The sequence below is a fragment of the Melanerpes formicivorus genome, unplaced genomic scaffold (genome assembly GCF_026170545.1).
Source record: "Melanerpes formicivorus ecotype bairdi unplaced genomic scaffold, bMelFor1.0.p_v2 SCAF_46, whole genome shotgun sequence".
NCBI classification, from domain to species: domain Eukaryota; kingdom Metazoa; phylum Chordata; class Aves; order Piciformes; family Picidae; genus Melanerpes; species Melanerpes formicivorus.
In genome coordinates this window covers 4,619,272-4,639,980 of record NW_027142398.1, presented here as the reverse complement: position 1 = coordinate 4,639,980, position 20,709 = coordinate 4,619,272, and the positions used below count along the sequence as shown (strand labels likewise).

General features: G+C 61.5%; 1 protein-coding gene across 1 annotated transcript; it reads left to right on the top strand.

Annotated features, from left to right (window-relative positions):
- Window positions 1-713: 713 nt before the first annotated feature.
- On the top strand, window positions 714-19,178 carry MDFI (MyoD family inhibitor). The gene is made up of 4 exons (XM_068159445.1): window positions 714-1,522; window positions 13,816-13,998; window positions 17,106-17,360; window positions 17,931-19,178. Exons 1-4 carry the CDS (start codon window positions 1,453-1,455, stop codon window positions 18,185-18,187), a joined length of 765 nt encoding a protein of 254 aa, XP_068015546.1. The 5' UTR covers window positions 714-1,452; the 3' UTR covers window positions 18,188-19,178.
- Window positions 19,179-20,709: the final 1,531 nt, after the last annotated feature.

Below are 20,709 nucleotides of genomic sequence, written 5' to 3'. Positions count from 1 at the left end.
GCACTGGCCCAGGCTGCCCAAGGCAGTGGTGGAGTCCCCATCCTTGGAGGTGTTTAAAAGCTGTGTGGATGTGGTGCTGAGGGCTCAGTGGCTCAGCAGCAGTGGTGGATTGTGAGCTCTAGGCAAGTGGTTGGACTTGATCTCTTCTGGGGGTGGGGGGCTGCCCAGTGGAGCCAACTCTGCTCTGGGAACCCAGAGCCTTAACTCTGGAGTGTAAAATCAAGCTGTCCCCCTGGACCTCTGGTGTGCCCAGGAAGTGGTGACAGAGGGAAGCTGGTGACCCCCAACCCCCTGCCACAGGTTGGGCAGCCCCCCCCGTGCTACCAGCTAGCTCAGCCCCAGGCTCAGGCTGCCAGGAGCAGGGCTCCAGGAGAGCTCCGGAGCCGTCACAGCTGCTTTGTATCCAAGCTGCGATGCTCTCTTCAGGGCAGGGGAAAGGCAGCGGTGCTGTGAGAATCCAGCGCTGGAGAGGTCCTGCCAGGTCCTACATGATCCTCTGCACGAGGACGAAGCCTCCTGGGGACCGTGCAGGGACACGGAGCGAAGGCAGCGAGCCCCGGCTCGGCCCGCCCGGGACAGGCTGAGGCCAGGCTTTGATGTCGTCACTATCGCGGCTGGTGACGGCAGCGACGTCGTCACCGCTGATCCCAGCACCTCCAGGCGTCGCCCCGAGGAGCCCAACCCCAGCTTTGCCAGCTGGGGAAACTGAGGCAGGGAGGGGTGGGTGAGGCAGAGCCGTGCCAGGAAAGTCAGGAACAGGAGAAACCTCTTTGCTTCCACGCCCAGGCGCAGAGCGGACAGACCGGGGGCACCCACCCCAGGGTGCTGGGACTTTCCCGAGCCCACTAATCCCCCCTCCCCCTCCCCCTCCCCTCTCTCCCGTTTAACTTTCTGGAGGGGGGGAGCTCAGCGCTCGGGCTGGGAGCGCAGCAGAGCTGAGCAAGCCCAACTTCAAAGCTGGTCCCGGGAGCCAAACAACCGCAGCCTGCCCTGCGCCTCTCCCCTCCCCGGCCTTGCTCCAGCCCCCAAAAGCAACTTTTCCTTCCCCCCTCCAGCTCCGCGGGGCCGCCGGACGCGGGCGGAGCTTGCCTGGGGCTCGCAGCTGCCCGGTTTTGGGTCTGGGGGGTGGGCTGCGAGGGGGTTAGGAGGGTTTTTTTTTTTTATTATTTTTTTAAAGCAATTGAGGGAAAAAAAAAATCCCACCCAACATCCAACCAACCACCGAGCCCAGCCCCGAGCCCGCGCCCCGGCTGGAGGCGGCGGCCGCGGCGGGGCCGGGGGATGCGCGGCAGGGGCGGGTGCGGGGCTGAGCCGAGCAGCGGCGGCCCGCGGGGCCCCCCCAGGTGAGGCCGGGCTGGTGGGGCCGGGGTCGGTACCGGCCCGCGCTCAGCCCCCTCCCTTCCTCCCTCCCCGCTGCTGCTGCTGCCGCCGCTGCCGCCGCCCCCCTCACCCATGTCCCAGGTCAGCAGCCACCGGCCGAGCCGCCCGGAGCCCCCCCGAGCCGAGCCCGCCCCAGCCACAGGTACCGGGAGGGGTGGTGGCGCCGCCAGGGTTAGGGGGGACACGGTTTGTGGGGGTGTGGGGTGTGAGTGTTGGGGGGGTGCACGGCTGAGTGAACTGCTTGGGGGGGGGTGCACGGCTTGGGGGCTGTGCGCAAGGCTTGCGGGGTGGGGGGGGGGGGAGTGCAGGGAGTGCGTGGCTTGGGGAGGGGGTTCATGGCTGGAGGCTGACTGGACGGCAGGGTCCACGGCTGAGTGGGTGTGCGTGGCCGGGGGGGGTGTGCGACTTTGGGAGCTGTGCATGGCTGGGGGGTTCACTGCTGGGGGGGGTTCTGTGTGTGCCTTTGGAGTGTGTGTGGGGGGAAATCTGCGCGGCTGGGAGAGCTCTCTGGGGGCTCCGGGGGTCTGTGCACAGCTTGGGGTAGGCACACAGCAGAGGGATGGAAAGCTCCGTTCCGGGGGGGGGGGGGGTGGGGGGTGTGTACGCAATTCGGGGGTCGCACACGGCTCGGGGGGTGTGAAGAGCATGGGGTTTGGGCGCACGTTGGGGGGGTGCCCCTGGGGGGCACATTGCTGGCGACGGTGTGAGTGCATGGAGAGGTTTTGGGGGAGGGGAATTGGGGGGCTGTGGGTGGACAGGGCTGGGGTGCAGGGCTGGGGATGGGGGGGACAGACAGCAGTGAGTGTGTGCCCCTTACACTGTGCACATCTGTGTGTGCCTGGCACGGGACTGGCACACAGATGCAGCCAACCCCGGGGGGAGTTCATGGCACAAACTTTGCAGCAGTTTCTGTAACTCAGCCAAGCAGAGAGGGCACCTGGGGGGGGGTGTGTGGATGGAAAGGGTTAAGACCCCTCCTTCCCCTAAGGGACGGGTATGAGGGGCTGGGGGACCCCTTCCCCACCCTGCAGTGGCTCCCTGGGGCTCTCCAGCAGGACGCAGGGGGCTGTGGAGGAATAGGGGGGAAAGTTTGGGGAATCTTCACTCTTTCTGTGGGGCAAAGCTGAGCTGAGCTGAGCCACTCAGTGTGTGGTGGCTTTGCCTGGGTCAGGAGAACTTGGGCTGGTGGCCCGTGGTGGTCCGTGCCCGGCGCTGGTGGCCCATGCTGGTCCGTGCCCGGCGCTGGTGGCCCATGCTGGTCCGTGCCCGGCGCTGGTGGCCCGTGGTGGTCCGTGCCCGGCGCTGGTGGCCCGTGCTTGTCCGTGCCCGGCGCTGGTGGCCCGTGGTGGTCAGTGCCTGCCAAGGCTCACGTGCAGGGATTGCATTCAACTTCCCAGTGTGAGAACAAAACCTGCTGGAGCAAGGAGCTGCTGGCGGGAGGTGGAACACTGCTGTGTGCTCTCAGAGCAGAGACACAAAAGGGGCTAAATCCTGCCCAGGACCAGGGCCCTGTGTGCTCCAAAAGCAGCTGGCAGGCAGCAGGCAGGAGCTGTGCCACGGGAGCAGTGGGCACAGAGGTGCACCAAGACCCAGCTGAGCACAGCTGGATCTCTCCCCTTGCTGCCTTTGGCCTGGAGCACAGCTGGGACCAAGTTTTGGAGAACACATCCTCTTGTTCTCTTCCCCCTGCTCTTCCAGCTGGATGCTGCAGGCTCCCCTTGGTGCTGCAGCCACGGCTGGGGGCCGAGGCAGCTGCAGGCAGCTTTCTTCCCTGGGTTTCCTTCCATTTGCTTTCCACTCCAGGTGGGAAATGGTGAACTGCTCCTGCATGGACCTAGGGCAAAAAAGCTTCAGCACAGGACCTTGCCAGCAGCCTGGGGTAGCAGCACACTGTGCAGTGGCTGCTGTGAGGTTAAGGGCTGGTTACCCTACAAAGCAGTTTAGAAAGTGGGGGGGAGAGTGGGGGAGAAATGGCCCTGCAGCTTCTCCATGCTCCTAGGACCGTGCAGGAGCAGTGTGGAGGCAGAGCATGGTTCAGCCTCCTGGTTGCACTGATGTCTTGAGCAGGAGCTGTGGGGCTTGGCCAAGGTGTGAAGAGCTGGAAGTGCTTGCTGGGGTCTGTCATGGTTGGAGGGGTGTCACCTCCATCCCAAACCAGCTCCTAACCCAACCTCCTCTTGGCCACCTCCTTCCAGAGGAGAGCTTGGACCTGAGGTGGTTGGACTTGAGCAGAGCTGAGCCAAATGTACTGCCCTGACCCCCCTTTGAGAGTGTGCAGAGCCGGGAGAGCCAAGGAGGTCTCCAGGACCTCTTTGATTCCCCTCTGCCCAGGCTCTTGGGGCCAAATACTTTCATCTGCTGGCTCCTGAGGCCAAACTTCAGGCTGGGAGAGTATCTGTGGCCTGTCTCAGAGAGCAGCTTTCCAGCTGCAGGTCTGGAGCTTTGAATTCTTGCTCACATCTCCTTCCTTTCCCTTCTTTCCTTCAGTTGCTTTGGTGAGCAATGAATGGAGAGGCTCTGGTTTGCCTTTGGTGCTTCCTTGGCCTCATGACATTTGGGTTCAGGGCCATTGTCACCTGGGCAGTGTCCAGGGGCTCTGCCACGCACCATGGAGCCTGGGAACTTCTGCTCCATTCCCTTTTCCAAGGCTTTGCTAATTGGAGAAGCTCACCTGATGAGCACCAAGCCTGTGACACTAACGGGGAGCCTGAGGTGCCAGCGGGGTTTGGCACCAGCACTGCGTCCTGGGCAGGGTCGGGCTGGCACTGCCACACTTGCTGCTCTTTCCCAGCCTTGTTTCCTGGAGTTTGTGCCTTGGCATCTCTGGAGCCAGGCCTGGAGCCCTGGAGGGAAGGGCAGGTTGCAAACCAGACCCCTGGAATAGCCTCAGGTGGTTTGTAGAGGAGGCTCAGGGAGCAGAGGCTGCTGGCTGCTGGGGGGGGCTGGGGCACGCTCTGGGTGGTTTTGTTTGTGCCTTTTTGAGGAATTAACCAAAACCAAGAGAAAATCAGAAACCCTTTTGCCTGGTGAGATTGTTTTTGTTGTTCTTTTCCCTTTATGGGGAGGGAGGAACAGGGACAGCAGGAGAGAGTCTTTCCTTCGGGGAATCAAAGCCAGGTCCAGATGCTTGAGGCCAATCCACCCCCAGCAGATTTGGATTTCACTCTGCTCCTTCCCACCTCCCTTCTTGCCCTTCCCAGCAGAGACTTGGGCTGTGTGGGGCCACCACCATGCCCCCCCCTGCCCTGTCCCAGCTCCATGCCTGTGTCCCAGCTTGGCTGGAGGTGCTGGCAGCTCTGTGCTTGGAGCTGGCCAGGGATGGGATGCTCACACAGGCACTTCTTGTTGTGTTTTGTTTTGTTCCCCTTTAATTCTTTCTGCCTGTTCCCAGGGAGTTTGCCCTGAGGTGTAAGAGCAGATGGAAAACTGCTGCCTGCTGCAGCCCCAGCAGGGCAGCCTTCAGCCCAGGGAGGGCTCAGCCTGGGCAGGCTGGCTGCTCGCACAAGGCTTCTGCCACCCATCTTGGGCTCCTGAGCACCCCTGGGCGCCCTGAGCGCCGTGGGGCTGTGGGCAGGGGAGGAGCTGGTGCCACCATCACCCAGGTACCCATCACTGGGCTGCTGTCCTGCCCTGGGAGAGGAGCAGAAAGAAAGGCAGCCCCCTCCAAGGGCCAAGTAAAAGGCTCTTTGCTTGTCTTAGCACTGCTTTAAGTGCAGCTGGCTGCAGAGTCACCGATGGGCATCCTGTGAGCGCAGAGAAGGCTGAAACAAAGAGCCCTGAAAGGCACAAAGTTGTCATTTATGTGTGTGTACATATAAATATTTTTAGCCCAGATAAAGACTTTATTTTTGCACCAAAATAACAGCAGCAACCCCCCCAAAAACCAGGAGGAGAGCATTCCCTTTCTGCTTGCCTTTCACATTTCACTGCTGTTTTCCTTGCAGAGTTTCTCAGCTGCTCAGGAAAATGCTTTGGCTTTTGATTTGCTTTCAGCAACAAGAAGAAAACTCCAAAAAGAAGGAAAAAAAAAAAACCCCAAACCCCCAAAAGGCAAAAGCAAGCAAGAGCAAGGGCAGATTTCTGGCTTTTTTCAAGGGTTTCTGGGTTGGAGCAAAACAAAGCAGGCCCCTGGGGGCTGTGCCTCTCACCGCCCCAGCCTCCTGCTCCCGCTCCAGCTCCTGACTGAATTGCCTTGGAAAGCTCCTGCTCCACTCGAGGAGCTGCAGCAACCCAACTTCTCCTCAAGGTCTTTTCTCTACTCCTGCTGATTTTTTTCCCTCAGCTCTGCCCTCTGCAGCCTCCCAGGGCTGTGGGTTCTGGGGTGGGATGGAGCCAGGCGGGTCCCTCCCCGTGTCCCGCCCAGGGTGCTGTGCCCAGGGGGTGCTGGTGGCACTGAGCTGTTGCAGGGCAGCAGGGATGGGCTAATGGGTTGGGGTTGGGGTTTTTTTTTGCCCCAAATCCCAATCTTGAGGCTCTTTCCTGCTGTAAGCACATGGATACAGACTGTCACCTATCTCCTTTCGATCTGGGCTTTGGTAGCTGTGTTGGGCTTGGTCTTTGACTTGAGGGGGAAGGTTCCCCACTTGCTCCACTGCCACCCCACTGTGCTTCCACTGGTGCACAGAATGCTGTAGGCTGGAAAAGCCCTTCAAGATCATCAGTCCAACCATTACCCCTACTCCACCAAGGCCACCACGGAGCCCTGTCCTGAAGCACCACATCCCTATGGCTTGGAGAAACTCCCAGGGCCGGTGGTCCCCAGCTGGCATCTCCAGCCCTGCGGTGGCGCAGCCCAAGGTGCAGGAAGCTTCAGGAGACGCTTTCACCTCGCTCCCATCCCTCCCTTGGGGTGCTCCCCGTGGGTGTGCAGGAGGCTCCCAGCTCTGCCTCTTTCCCCCAGTGCCTGGGGCAGGATGGTGCTCGCCCGGTTCAGCTGCTTTCGGTGCCAGGGCAGAGCTGTCGGCGCGGCGTTGCCCTGCGCGCGGTGGTCAGGCTGGCTCCAGCAGATCCTTGCTCCGCCCTCTGATCATCTTTGTGACCCTCCTCTGGACCCTCCCCAGCAGATCCACGTCCTCCTTGTGTTGGGGGCTCCAGAGAAGCTTCCATAGAGCCTGTGGTAAGGCTTCACTTCACAGGGGCTTAGACCTGAGGCTGTGCCAGCGCCGAGGCGGTGGCGCTGGGCAGTGTGTGCTGGGCATGGGCTCAGGGCTGCCTGCTGAGTGCATCTTTGGCTGAGGGCTGCTGCAGAAGTGCAAATTGTCACTCCTGTTATTAATGATGTCCCCCAGCTCACACCTAGCTGCTCTTCAATTAACTTCTTGTGAGGACTCTTAGCAGCTTGGAAGGACACAAATCTGCCCTGGCAGACCCTGTGCTGCTTTGACCCCCTGAGGTCAGACAATTACTGTTCTGGCATGGTCCTTAATTAGACCCTCCTTAATTGTTTCCCCAGCACAATGGTGTGGCTCCTTGCTCTCTAACTCCCAGAATCTCCTTGGATCTGATAGGCATTGACTGAGCCACTTTGCAGGTGTCAAGGTTAGTTGCTGCTCCTTTAGGAGACCTGGGATGTGGCAGGATCTCCTCTTGCTTCCTTCCTACATGCCAGGCTCCAGTGGTATGGAGGTTTGCCTCCTTCCTCCATGCCAGACTCCCATGCCATGGGGTTTACATCCTCCTGGCCAGCACCAGGAAGTGCCAAGCTGCCATGGTGCTCCTCAGAGTCAATGAAAGTCGACTCAGCCCCACGCTGGCTCCGTGACCCTTTGGCTTTCCTCACCATTTTCCTCCACCCCTTGCCCCTGCAGCACATTTGGGATGTTGGACTTTGCTCTTTGGTTTAGGCAAAGCCCAGACCTGACCCTGGGAAGCTGGAGGCAGAAGCCTGGTCCTGCTGGGTCTGGCTTGTGTCCTGGAGCAAGCTGTGTTGTCCCTTGTCTCCAGTTCAGGCTTAGAGAGTGCTTCTTGCCTGGCACCTGCAGTCCCAGGTGATGCCTTCATCTGTCTGTTAAATGTTTGCAGCATGAGGAATCCTCCCCCAGCGCTGCCAGGGGCAGAGCTGTTGGGCAGGATGACCTCTGAAGGTCCCTTCCAAGCCCATGCAATCTGTGGAGCTGTGCTTGCTTCTCACAGGGCTTTTATTTCTTCTCTTCCCTGGAGCCCTGCTCAAGGGTGTTCCAGCACCCTGCTCCCCCTGTCCCAGGGCAGCAGCACCTCCTCCAGCAGGGCTGGCTGGGGCCTCCTTTGCAGGAGCAGGTTGGCTCAGCAAGGCCTTGGGGCTGATGGGATCTTAGCAGAGGGCTCAGTGCCTCCAATCTGGAGCTGAGAGATTGCCACCAGAGCAGCTTTGAGCTGAGGTCAAGCACTGCCTGGGTAGCTGCTGCTCCTGGCTGGCTGGCCCCAGATCCCTCCCTTCCTACCCACCCAGTGGCTATAAATAACAAACAACAACAGCTCCCAGCCCGGCAGAGCTGTTTGGGGTTTTGTGGGGAAGGTTTTTTGTGCTTTGTTTTGCCTTTTTTATTGCATTTAGGAAGTCACTTTTCATAGAATCCTCTCTGGTTTGGGGGCAGATTCCTCTTTGTCCCAGAGCTGCACTGCTTGCCCAGAGCATTGCCCAGGTGAGCTGAAGGACACCGAGGCAAACGCTTCCCGGATGCCTCCCAGGGAGTGCTCAGGAGCTCTGGACCTTTCTCCTCCTTTGCCCTCCCACCTTCCTGCCTCTCTCCCTGAAGATCACAGGATCTGCAAAGGCTTCAGTGCAGGAGTTTCAGCCTCCATGTGCACCAAGCCATGAGGGATTGTTCCCAGTTGAGCAAACCTGAGAACAGGAATTTCTCTTCCCTCTCCTCCAGGCTGCCTCTGGGGATCAGAAGGATTTGCTTCAGTGCTGTCTCTCCTGCACTTGAAACCACTGCATCAGGCTCTGAAATGCCCCTCCAGGAGGTCAGGCAGGCACCTGGTGGGGCCAAGCAGCACATGTGGGGAAAGCAGGAGAGGTTGCACTCTCCTTCTACCTGCATGGAACACATCAGGAGGCTCCCAAGCTAAATGCTGCTGCCAGGGGGGTGCTGGTCATGGCCTCACCAGCCTGGCTCTGTGTGTGTCTCCAGCCAGCATCATCTCCTCCCTGCCCAACTGTTCCTGAGGGGTTAAAGGGAGAGGGAAAGGGGGACAGGAGACTCCCCTGAGCATCTCCACATCAGCAGGAGATTGGATTTGGATGCTCTTCAGGCTCAGAAGAGCTCAGGTGTGGATCCAGAGTCATAGAACTGTTTGGGTTGGAAAAGTCCTCCAAGAACATTGAGTCCAACCAGCAACCCAACCCCACCATGGCCACTAAATCATGTCCTCAAGTGCCTCCCCTGGCACCATTTTAGGTCATTTCCTCTCCTTCTATCACCTGAGAGGAGACCAAGCCCCACCTGGCTCCAACCAAGCAGCCAGGCAGGTATCTTCTATTGCTCAGCAAAGCTGAGCAGGAGCCATGGGACAGCCTGGGTGGGTTTGACCTAAGAGTTTGGTTCTGGCTTTGCTTCTTCCCACATCCTCTGTGTGTTCCCAGCCTGGGGGCCTGGCCACCACAGCCAGCTGCAGAGAAGGAAGCCCAGAGGTGCCTGTGAGGTGCTGTGGCCATGCTGCCTGTGGTGTGGCAGTGTTTGTGCTGCTGGAGAAGCTCTGCCTCATCCTGGCCAGCTGCTCTCAGCAGCTGCTGACACTCTGCTGTTTCCTTTTGTTTGTCCAGCTTCTCGGGGTTAGCTCAGCCCTGCAAGCTCATCAGGAAGGGAGCCTGCCTCCCACCAGAGCTCTCTCACTGCTTCCCCTCATCACAACAGCTGGGGGTTGTCCCAGGGGCTCCTGCAGACCCTGGACACACAGAGCAGGCCCTCCCTGCAGGCAGGGTGGGAAAGAATCACAGTGAGAGGGCTTGGAAGGGACCTCTGGAGATCATCCTGTCCAGCCTAGAGCAGGTTGCACAGGATGGCATCCCAGCAGGGCTGGAGTGGAGACTCAGCCTCTCTGGGCAGCCTGGTCCAGGGCTCCACTACCCTCATGTTCAGATGGAACTTTCCCACTGCCCCTTGCCCTGTCTCTGGGCACCCCTGAGAAAAGCCTGGCCCCATCCTCCTGACCTCCACCCTTCAAGTACTGATCAGCTTCCCCCTCAGTCTTCTCTTCTCCAGGCTGAGAAGCCCCAGGTCCCTCAGCCTTGCTTCACAGCACAGATGTTCTAATCCCCTCAGCATCTTCACTGCCCTTTGCTGTGCCTTTGGAACGTTTTTCCTTCCAGGAGTGCTAGGAAGTGCTTAGAGCCACTGAACCTCTCCAGCTCCTTCACCTCTTTCCTCTCCTCCTTCCTTTCTCAGCTCCCACCGTGCTTGGTGGTCTTTGGGGCTTGGCTGATGTCTTGGGACCTTTACCACAGGTGGGTTTGGACTTTGTGAGCGAGGAGAACAGTCAGAGGAGCTGAGCTGTGTGCATCTCCCAGGCTTGGCAACCAGCAGGCACAGAAAGCAGTTCCCTGGCTATCAGCTTTCCCAATCTCCCATACCTTAGGGCAGAGCTGTGATTTGTTGCAGCCTGGCTGATGGTTTTCAGTGCTTTATCACCTCTGTGCTCAGGAGCAGAGCCTGGCAGGTGCTCTCCCTGTGCCCTGCTCACCTCCATTTCTGCCTCCTGTCTCACCAAAGCTGGAGCAGAGGCCCTGGAGTCTCATCCCAGGCTGCTTCTCTGCCATCTGATGCCCTGCTCAGGAAGGAGCTGGGGGTGCTGCTGCTAAGGGGGTGCCCCCAGAGTGGGGTGGATGTCCCATCCTGAGGGCTGCCTCAGCTCTCCTTAGGGCTTCAGCTGCATTTTGCCTCGGGCCTGTGGCTGGGTTTAAGCCCAACAGATTTAGGTCAAGCCTGGTCTTGTTCTGGGGTAATAGCAGGGGAGGGGAAAAGGAGGCAGCCCCTGCTCTGGTGGCAGCAGGGAGTGGGGACTCTGTCTGTCCATCTGTGCTGGCAGGGGTGAGGCTTCTGCCTGGGGTGCCTTTTGCCAGGCTTGTTGGAGAGCCACTGCAAGCCCAGTGCATGAGCATCTCCCTCTGCCTTCCCCCCCTCTCTCCCTCTGCCTTCCCCCCCCCCCCTCCCTCTGCCTTCCCCCCCCCCCTCCCTCTGCCTTCCCCCCCCCTCTCTCCCTCTGCCTTCCCCCCCCTCTCTCCCTCTGCCTTCCCCCCCCCCTCTCCCTCTGCCTTCCCCCCCCTCTCTCCCTCTGCCTTCCCCCCCCTCTCTCCCTCTGCCTTCCCCCCCCTCTCTCCCTCTGCCTTCCCCCCCCTCTCTCCCTCTGCCTTCCCCCCCCCTCTCTCCCTCTGCCTTCCCCCCCCTCTCTCCCTCTGCCTTCCCCCCCCTCTCTCCCTCTGCCTTCCCCCCCCTCTCTCCCTCTGCCTTCCCACCCCCTCTGCCTTTCCCCTCTCCCTCTGCCTTTCCCCCCCCGCCTTCCCCCCCTCTCCCTCTGCCTTCCCCCCCCCCCCCGCCTTCCCACCCCCCTCTCTGCCTTCCCCCCCACCTCTCCCTCTGCCTTCCCCCCCACCTCTCCCTCTGCCTTCCCCTCCCCCCTCCCCCTGCATTTCCTTCTGGGTGGGAAGGTTCCTGTGCAGTTTCCAGGCCCAGCAGAGGGCTGTGGTGCAGGAGGCTTTGTGCTGAGCCCACACAGGTCCAGCTGCCCCCAGCCCTGCCCCAGGCTCAGGCTGTGACCCTGAGGGCAGACCCAGCCCTTCTCCATCTCACTCCTGGGAGCTGCCCATGAACCTGGGGGGGGTCAGCTGCAGCTGGATGCTCCCCATGGGTGTGCAGCAGCAGGGAACCAAGGCTGTGTGAAGCAGGGAAGAGTCAGCTTGCCTGAATTTCTTTCCTATTTTAGTGTCTCCTCTGGCCAGCTTGTTCCAGTGGGAGTTAATTTAATTGCCACCTTCCTCCCTGCATGGCTGTGGTTGTGTGAGAGACCTCTTGCTGTGCAGGGTAATTATATGTGTGAAGTGGAGAGGGCAAAAATGAGCCTTGTCCCAGTAGTCAGTGGCCCAGCACCGTGGCCTTGTGTGGGACCAGCTCATGCTGCTGCTTTCTGGCAGTGCTCAGGATCTAAACAGACCACCCTTGTCCTCAGCCCCCGGGGAACAGGCATGGCTGAGGGCAAGGGCTGTGATGGAGGCAGCTCAGGGCAGCCCTGGCAGAGGCAGGGAGCAGCTGGAGCTCTCCCCATGCACAGGGCAGCCCTTCTCCCACTGCAGCGCCTCATTTTCCAGCTCTTTCTTTCCCCAGTGTGCATCAGCTGAGGTTGCTCAGTCTGGAGGAGGCCGAGGGGAGACCTCATTGCCCTCTGCAACCCCCTGAGAGGAGGCTGGAGCCAGGTGGGGGTTGGTCTCTTCTCCCTGGTGTCAGGTGATAGAAGGAGAGGAAATGGCCTGCAATGTGCCAGGGGAGGCTGAGGTTGGAGGTGAGGAGCAATGTCTTTGCTGCAGGAGTGCTCAGGGACTGGCAGAGGCTGCCCAGGGTGTCCCCAGCCCTGGAGGGGTTCAGGAAGCTGTGGCCATGGCTCCTGGGGCCATGGTTTGGGGCCATGGAGGGGTTGGGTTGCTGGTTGGACTGGATGACCTTTGGGGTCTTTTCCAACCCAAACCATTCTATGATTTTTAAGCCCTGAGCACACTGTGGGCATCTCCCAGCAGAGCCCAGAGCAGCTCCCTGGCTACTCCAGTGCCCAGCAGCTCAGGTCCCTTGGTGCTGTGACTCAGAGCTTCATCCCAAGCCCCCAACCATCAGGGTTTTCATGGCTGGCTTCAACAGGTTCCAGACCAGGTGCTGACTGAGCACTGCAGGTCTGAGTCAGGCTGGTCCAGGCTGGGACATGACAGAGGCTGTGGATGCAGGATGTGGTTATTATTCACCTATAGACCACACCTATGCACAAACACCTATAGGCAGATGGCAGCCTGCTCTCTCCTCCTCCCTCTTTTGCCCTGGGCTTTCCAGGGGCATGGGAATGAGCTCTCTCCTCTCTGGGGCTCACGTGCTCCCACTCCATTTGGGATTTGGAGCCAGCTTTGCCGTGTAAAATTCATTTCCAGCTGCTGAAGTTCCCTTGCTGAGCCCCAAGTTCGCCTTGCCTGCACGGGCTGCAAGCAGGGCTCTGCACTGGGGTGAGCTTCCCCTCCCAGCAAGCCCCCGGTGGCAGGAGACCTGGCTCTCCAGGCTGGATCAGCACCCTGGGGAGGGCAGCAGGGATGGGCCTGTGGTGCAGCTGAGGCAGGGAGGTGAGCTGGGGGGGTGTGTATCAGAGCTGGGAGCTGAGCAAGCATCGCCCCAGGCTGGCTGCAGCCCCTCTGCAGTGTGTCCAGGCTGCAGCTGACCCCGGGGTGAGATGGGACCCTCCACCTCCCCCTCTTGCAGTCCCTGTAATTACGTGTGAGGTCTGCCTGCCTTCCTCCCCAGCTCCTGCTTGTAGGACCTTTTGTTATATTAAGTATAATGAAGTGTCCAGGGCCTCTCTCTCCCCCCACCCCCAGCCCTGGCCCGCCTGTGTGCAGGACCTCTGGCTGCAGCCAGGGCAATTAAGGCTCTTTGGGCTCCCTCCCTTCTCCCAGGCTATAATTTAGTTTTATATAAAGTGCAGTCCAGCTCCTGTTGTGCAAGCAGCTTCTATTCTGAGTGCTGGGGAGAGGGGCAGGAGGGGGCTGGCAGCGGGTGGGGGAGCTTGGCACGGCGGTGAGCACCCCACAGACCCCCTGCTACTGGGGGGGGGGGGGCAGCCATCCCCGAGCCTGCAGTGCTGGCTCTGCGGGAGGTTGTACCTTCCCCTCGCTGGCTTTCGGCAAGGGGGGCTCCGGTTCGGGGGTTTCTCTCCACAAGGACTCACACAGCTCTCGGTTTGGGTCCTGCTTGCCCCATCAAGGGGGTCTCGCAGGGGGCTGCTCCTGTCCCGGAGCAAGCGGCAGCAGGAGGGGAGGTGGCAGCCAGCTCCTGCAGGGCAGACAGTGGCTCTTTCATGGGAAGGGGGGGGTGAAAAATCCAGCTTGAAGCGCGGAGTGTAACCGGATCCGCTGGCTTTGTGCTGCAGGAATGCGGGACCGCAGGAGGGGTTTCGGGGAGGGTGCTGCGGAAGCGCTGCCGCTGCAGCGGGGTGAGGGGCTGCGGGGTGATGGAGCCCCCATGGCCGCCCCCAGCAGCCCCCAGTCCCTCGCAGTGCCCCAGCTCCAGGCTGCACAAGCAGCGGGAGCCTTCGGCTCATGCCCGAAGTCAAGAGTCCCAAAGCGCCGCCGGGGCCGCTCGCAGCGGCTGGGGCTGTGCTGGGGGGGCGGTGGGGTGGGGGCTGTGGGGCTGGGTGACTGCGGGGGAGGTGTCTCTGCCCATGGCACGGTGCACCCCAAGGTGCTCAGCTCCAGCCCTGTTTCTCTTGCAGGGGTGGGCGAGACCCCACGGCCGTCCCTGAGGCCGACCCCAGCGGCGGAGCCGCGGCCGGACGCCAGCCCTGCTGCTGGCCCCTCGGCACCAAAGGAGAAGCCCCCGCAAGATGATGAGCCCCAAACAGTCGTGACAAAGGCGCCCCAGGCTGAGCTTGCAGGTGCTCCCGAAGCTGTGACATGTGAGTGTTCCCTTCCGTGGTGGCACATCTGGGTGCCCTGCTTGGGGCTGCTGCCATCGAATCGTGCAAGAGCTCATTGAGAAGGGAGGCAGCTCCGGTGGGAGGCTCTCTCCTCCTCACTCTGCTCTTCCCCACATCACAGCAGAAGGCTTTAACCGAGTGTGAGTCACCAGGAGCTGGGGAAAGTGATGGGTGGCATCCACAGCATCACCCAGATGTCTCCTGCTGCCCTTGGCCTCGGGACTGTCTGGTGGCAGAGGAGGAGGGGGGGTGGGGGTGGGGGGGTAGGGGGGTGGGGGTGTGACTGGATGAACTCTCAGTCGTGTTGGGGCCCTGCTGCTATGCCGTGGTGGGAGGAAGGCCCAGCTCCTGGGGAAGGAGCCAGCTGCTGTGTGGAGCACCTCCCAGAGCCCTGGTGGGCAGAATGGGCTCCGTGGTGCTGGTCACAGCGCAGCAGCCTGTGCTGGGGCAAAGGCAGATGGCTCCCACTGGGACAGCTCTTGCCTTGGCGTATCCAGGGCAAGGGTGAGGGTGGTGCAGAGCCTGAGCAGGGGATGGGGCAGGCTGTCTGCTCTGCAGAGCTGGTTTGCTGGAGGCAGTGGTGAGGCCAGCAGCACCTCCCCGTTTCTGCTGCTGCAGACCTGCTGGCCCCATAGCCCTGAGAAATGCTGGGGGGTGGGGTAGGAGCAGAGGTGGGGGCTGGGGTGCCCCTGCTCCATTTCCCATTGCAGAGGCAGGACAGCAGAGCTGGCAGAGGTGGGAGCCTGGGGGCCAGGCTCTCCTGGACTCACACTGTCCATCCTTCTTGCCCTGGCCCCCAGCCTGCAGCCAGGGTTTTGCCCCCAGGCTGCCCCTCACGCACGCAGCCCTTCCCCTTGGGCAGATGTGAGCCTGCAGCTCGCCCTTCCAGGGGGTGTAAAGTGGATGGATGCTTCCCGGCAGGGAGAGGAGGGAGGGTGGGAATGAGGCTACAAACTTGGACGAGCAGGGTGGGAAGGGGAGGGAAGGCTCTGGGTGCTCCTGAGGCGTACGTGGAGCGAGCAGGGCTCACGTTTCCTCGAGCAGAGCTCCAGCCCTTGCAAAAGCATCTGGGAGCTGGGCTGGCTGCCCACAGACATTCTGCACCTCTGAGTCACGCTGCAGCCTGCTGCACCCTGCATGGTGCGGCCCCAAGCAGCCCCCTCCCCAGGCCCCTCCCCCCCAGGGCAGTCAACCCATGGGGATGCTGCCGTGGGGGAGCCTGAGCTGAGCCAGCGCCGTGGCTGTGCCAGGAGAGCATCAGCTCAGGAGTGAGACACAAAGTGAGCACCCAGGAGGGTTTTGGTCACTGAAGAGCCTTTGGCAGTCGTTTTCCTCCAAAGCTCTGAGGCCATGGAGGCCATGGGGTGGGCTGGGCTCCCCCTGATAGCAGAGAGGGTTACACACTGCCCCACCTAAGCCTGGGGCTGAAGATGTGAGGGTGGTGAGACATTGGCACAGGTTGCCCAGGGAGGTTGTGGATGCTCCCTCCCTGGAGGTGTTCAAGGCCAGGCTGGATGAGGCCTTGAGGAGCCTGGGCTGGTGGGAGGTGTCCCTGCCCATGGCAGGGGGTTGGAGCTGGCTGAGCTTGAAGGTCCCTTCCAACCCAAACTGTTGTGTCTCCTAGCAGAGCTTTGAGCTCCCATGAGCTGAAAGCTCTCCTGAAAACTGGAAGCTATTTTTCCTGACTTAGAGGGGGACTGCTGGCTGCTCTCACTGGAGCCAGAGCCTGATTCTGATTTACAAACAGTTTAATCTGAGGAATGCAGTGAAATTGAGAGTGCCAAAGCCAGCACTCTGCATGCTCTGCATCCCCACAGCAGCCCAGCACTGGAAGCTGTAGGGTTGGCTGTTGCTGGGCAGGGCTTGGCTGCTCTGTGTGTCCCTGTGGGCTCAGTCCCTGCCTGCCATGGCTGTGGGCAACCCCCTGGGCACTGTGCTCACCTTCCAGCTCGGTACTACTTGGTGCCAGCTCAGTGCTACTTGGTGCCAGCTTGGTGCTGCTCAGCACCAGCGTGGTGCTGGTTGAGTGTGCTGGAGAAGCCAGTGCTCCAGGAATGGGCTGTTATGGGGACACACATCCCATGTTATCCCAGACCTGTTTTCCATTGCTCCTTGCTGCCCTTCCCCTACCTCTCCTGCTTCCAGCCTGCTCATCCCACTCAGGTCCAGTTATTTTAGGTTCTCTTCCCAGTGGCAGCGTCACCCAGCACCCACTTCAACCTTCCTCCACCTCTCAGCCCAGCTGGGCACTGAGGCCATGCACTTCTGTTTTCCATCTCTTTTATTTTCACTGGCAAGGGTGGGTGCAGGACAGAGGCTGTCTGTGCCCCCCTCCACCCTGGCTGTCTCCCCATGCCCGTGGCCACCCCACACAGAAAGCAGCTCCTGTTCCCTGGCAGCCAGAGGTGCCTTTGCCCTCGAGCCTCTCCCCTGAATCATTCCTTGTTTACTGCCCTGGGAGAGGAAAAGCAAATTTTGGCCACAGCAGCATCAGGCAGGACTTTGTTTGTGGCTTTGATTGGCGTTGCTGTGGGCTGGGTGGATCTCAAACCCCCTCCCTTGGGCTGGCTCCCCGGTGCCCACCGCCGCAGCAGCGAAGGGGCTGAGCTGTGCTGCTGGCTCGGGCAGCAGAGCACAGGGCCACAGACCTCTCTCAGGGCTGGAGGGAGGCACAGACAGAGCAGATGGTGGCTTCCCTCCTCCTCCTGCAGAGAAGTTCAGCCAGAGGCTGGGGAGACCTTCAGTTAGCTGCTGCAGTCCTGGGGAGATGAGCGGCCTGGGCGCTGCGGCGGAGCTTCAGCTCTGGCTGCATGGAGGGCAATGGCTTGGCCAGGAGCTGTGCCCGGGGCTCATGGCATCGTAGCTTGGCCAAGGCAGCCACAGGCTGCTTGGCACAGGTGAATGTGCCTTGCTGTGTCTCTGTGCCCACTCCAGGGTGGATTCATCCCTCCTGCCCGTTCCAGCAGCTCTGGGACCCCAGGAGACCTCCTCCTCCATGTCCCCTGCCGGGTGTCTGCGTGGTGGCAGGGGCCTGGGCACTTCAGGGATGGCTCGGGGGGGGCTAACCTTTGTCCTTCCCTTCCCAGGCCAGCCCCAGGGGCGAGCAGCCCCCCAGCCCCCCAGCCCCTGCACCCACCTGCTGCAGAACGGGGCTGGGCGTGGGGTGACCCCAGGGGGTGCCAACGGGGAGGCCGGGAACGGGGTCCTGCGTGCCCTCCCCAGCAGCCAGAAGCCTCACCGGAAGCTGCAGTCTCACCACTCCATCAACAGCCAGAGCAGCAAGAAGAGCAAAGGCAGCTCCAAGTCAGCCTCTTCCCACATCCCTATTGAGGCACAAGAAGGTATTTGCTCTCTGGGGGTGTGGGGGGGGGTCCTTTTCCAGCCATTCTCTGACCCCACATCCCTTGGGGTGTCTCAGGTAGCATCCTTGCAGCCCACTGGTACCCTCAGACCTGGGCACTGGCTGAGCTCCCCTCCTGGCACCTTCTGCAAGGCAGGTGCTGAGTGGGATTCATCTCAGGTCCTCCAAAATGGGTTTGTCTTGGGGTCTCAGCAGTCCCTGGGTGTTGAGGGAGGCCTCTGGAGCAGTGCCTGGCTCCCAGCCCCTCTTCCCATCCCTTCCATTAATGCCTGAGGGAGGATTTCCACCCTTACCACAGAGCAGTAGGGGTTGGAAGGGACCTCTGGAGATGACATTGAGTCTAACCCCTCTGCCAGAGCAGGATCAGCCAGGCCAGGTCCCACAGGAACACACCAGATGGGTCTTGGAAGTCTCCAGAGAAGGAGGCTCCACAGCCTCTCACGGGGCTGAGCATCCAGGTGCTGCCTCACGCAGCCAGGCTTGTCCCCTCCGCCGGCCCTCCGCCGGCCCTCTGCCCGCCCTCCGCCCACCCCCTGCCTGTCCTCCGCAGACTGCTGCGTCCACTGCATCCTCTCCTGCCTCTTCTGCGAGTTCCTGACCCTCTGCAACATCGTCCTGGACTGCGCCACCTGCGGCTCCTGCACCTCGGAGGATTCCTGCATCTGCTGCTGCTGCTGCAACTCCGGCGAGTGCGCAGACTGCGACCTGCCCTGCGACATGGACTGCGGCATCATCGATGCCTGCTGCGAGTCTGCCGACTGCCTGGAGATCTGCATGGAGTGCTGTGGGCTCTGCTTCTCCTCCTGAGGGCTGCACGCACCGGGGGGCGCCCAGAGCGGGACCCCCCAGCCCCCAACCCGCGCTCTGCCGTAGTCTGCTCTGTCCCTGAGCCGGTGTGGGCTGAGCCTGGTGAAGGAGAGCTGAATCCTCTCCCCCTGCAAACCTCAGCTGGCAGCCGGCGAGCTGGGCTCGGGCGCTGCCTGGGGAAGGGTGAAGCTGTAGAGCCCTGGGGACTCTGGGGATAGCTGGTGCCCCATCAGGTGCCCCACCAGCTGCCCCACCAGGCTCTACCTCTGCCCCACACCGAGCTGCTTCACCAAGGACCGTGGGAGCCTCCTGCCACCTGAGCCGAGAGCAGGAGCACCCCCCCGGGCACCGCAGAGCCCACGGGTGCCACCCTGGCGCTGGGGACAGCCTGGTCCTGCTGGGGACAGCCTGGTCCTGCTGCCACCACCCGGGGCTGCTGCCCCAGGGCAGTGCTCTGCTTCGTACGGGAGGGGGCACAGAGCATCCCCTCCCAAAGGACAGCTCCAACGCTGGGCACAGCACAGAGCCTCGCTGGGCACTAGGTGATGCCAAAGCATTTAGCCAGGCTGCAGGGTGCTGAGCTGTGGGACACATCCTGCCAGCCCCTTCCCTTCCTCGATGCTGAGATCTGCAGCCAAGTGCAATACACACAGCCTGCTCCCCTCCCTGCTCCCCTCCCTGCTCCTCTGACCAGGAAGAAGCTTTTCCTTCGCTGGTCCCAGCAGCAGGGTTGCAGCCAGGGCAGCTGGGAGCTGTGCCAAGCTGCTCCTGACCCCCGTGTGCCCCAGGGGTGGTGGGGCAGGGTGGCTTGGTTGGTGCCAAATGACCCCCAGCAGTTGTAGGCCTTATCCCAGCAGCCCAGGGCCAGGGCTGGTGTCTGGGTGAGGCTGGGAAGCACCCAGCTGAAGGGCTGGGAGGGAAGAGCCCCAGGAGTTAATTGTTTTGTCCCTTTTGTTTGTCACTGTAAATAAAGGTCTGCCTTCATTTCTGACCCATGGTCCCTCACCTGCCCCACAGGGCACTGCCAGGGCACAGCTGCTTGCAGCCATGCCATCTCCCCTGTCTCCATGGTCACAGCAGTTGGCATGGAGGCCTTGGGGCCAGGGCACAGCTCAGGAGCAGCCCCAGGGTGCTCCTGCTTGTGCCAGGAAGGGAATTACAAGAGGTGTCCTTGTCCTTTGCTCCAGGTCCTGGTGTGCTGCAGCCTGGCACCAGCTCCTGCAGCCATGATCCAAACCCTGCCCCCACTACAGCACCTTCCCTGCTCCTCCTGGCGACCTGCAGTGTGTCCCAGGAGCTTCTTCCTCTGCTGCAGGGACACAACCTCCCTGCAGGAGAAAGAGAAGTGACAAATTCCTGGCTGCAGGGCTGGGGTGGGCACCAGCTGCCCAGGCTTGGTAAGTGGCTGGGGGAGCTGGCTGAATTTGGGTGGGAAGGGAAGGGAAGGGAAGGGAAGGGAAGGGAAGGGAAGGGAAGGGAAGGGAAGGGAAGGGAAGGGAAGGGAAGGGAAGGGAAGGGAAGGGAAGGGAAGGGAAGGGACAGGACCTCACCTCGCTGGAGTCCTGCTGCCCGCCGGGGGCTCTGCTGCCCCAGCCAGGCTGCTGCCTGGGCTGGAGAGGAGCGAGGAGGGGAACAGGCTGCAGCTGGAGGCCAATTGGGTCAGTTGGTCACAGTGACAGAAGCTGGGCTGGGATCTGGGCTGCCTGCCCTCCGGCTCAGCCCTGCGTCCTATTTATAGTGGTAGCTGAAGGCAGCTGGAGCCCAGCAAGTGCATGGAGGGGAAGAGGATGCTCTGGGCAGCCTTCCTCCCCCCCATGCACCACGGGGAGGACTTGGGGTGGTGGATCAGAGCTTGTAGCCCTCACTCTGGTACAGCCTCTTGGGCTGAGCCCTGGAGCAGGGGGATGAGGGGTGGGGGCTTTGGGGCTGCCTACCCCCGGGTGGATGGGACTGGGGCCTCATCCTGCACCCAGTGGGAGCTTTTCCACAGGCTCTGGCTGAGGCTCAGCTCCAAACTGTTTGCATCCTTGGCGAGGAGGCCCGGAGGAGCTGACCTTCCCCAGCCTGGCCTCACTTGTGGTGTTAATTAGGGAGGTTGGAGCTGGCAGAGCTGCTCTCCTCACACCAGAGCTGCCGGAGCTGCTTAATGGGGAACAGATTCTCCCGGGGTGGGAGGGTCCTGTGGGCTGGCCGGGCCGTGCCGTGCATGCCTGTGTCCTGGTGTGGGATGAGGATCACATCCCCCACGTGCTCCCCAAGCACTCATCCTGCTGCTCCCACGGTGCTCCAGCATCCAATGCCCTTCGGATGCTGCTCCCGAGGGACCAGGCCCCCCCTCAGCAGCTCTGTCCACCCACCACGGGCAAGGTGGGGTGTGGAGGTGGGGAGCAGAGCTGGGCTCCTCCCCGAGTGTGAGGCAGTGCTGGCTGGGTGTGATGCTCCCCCCTGCAGATGTGCTTGGTGAGGGCTGCCTCCAAAAAATGCAAACAGAAGAGCAGCTGCCAGTGCTGAGCTACCCAGAA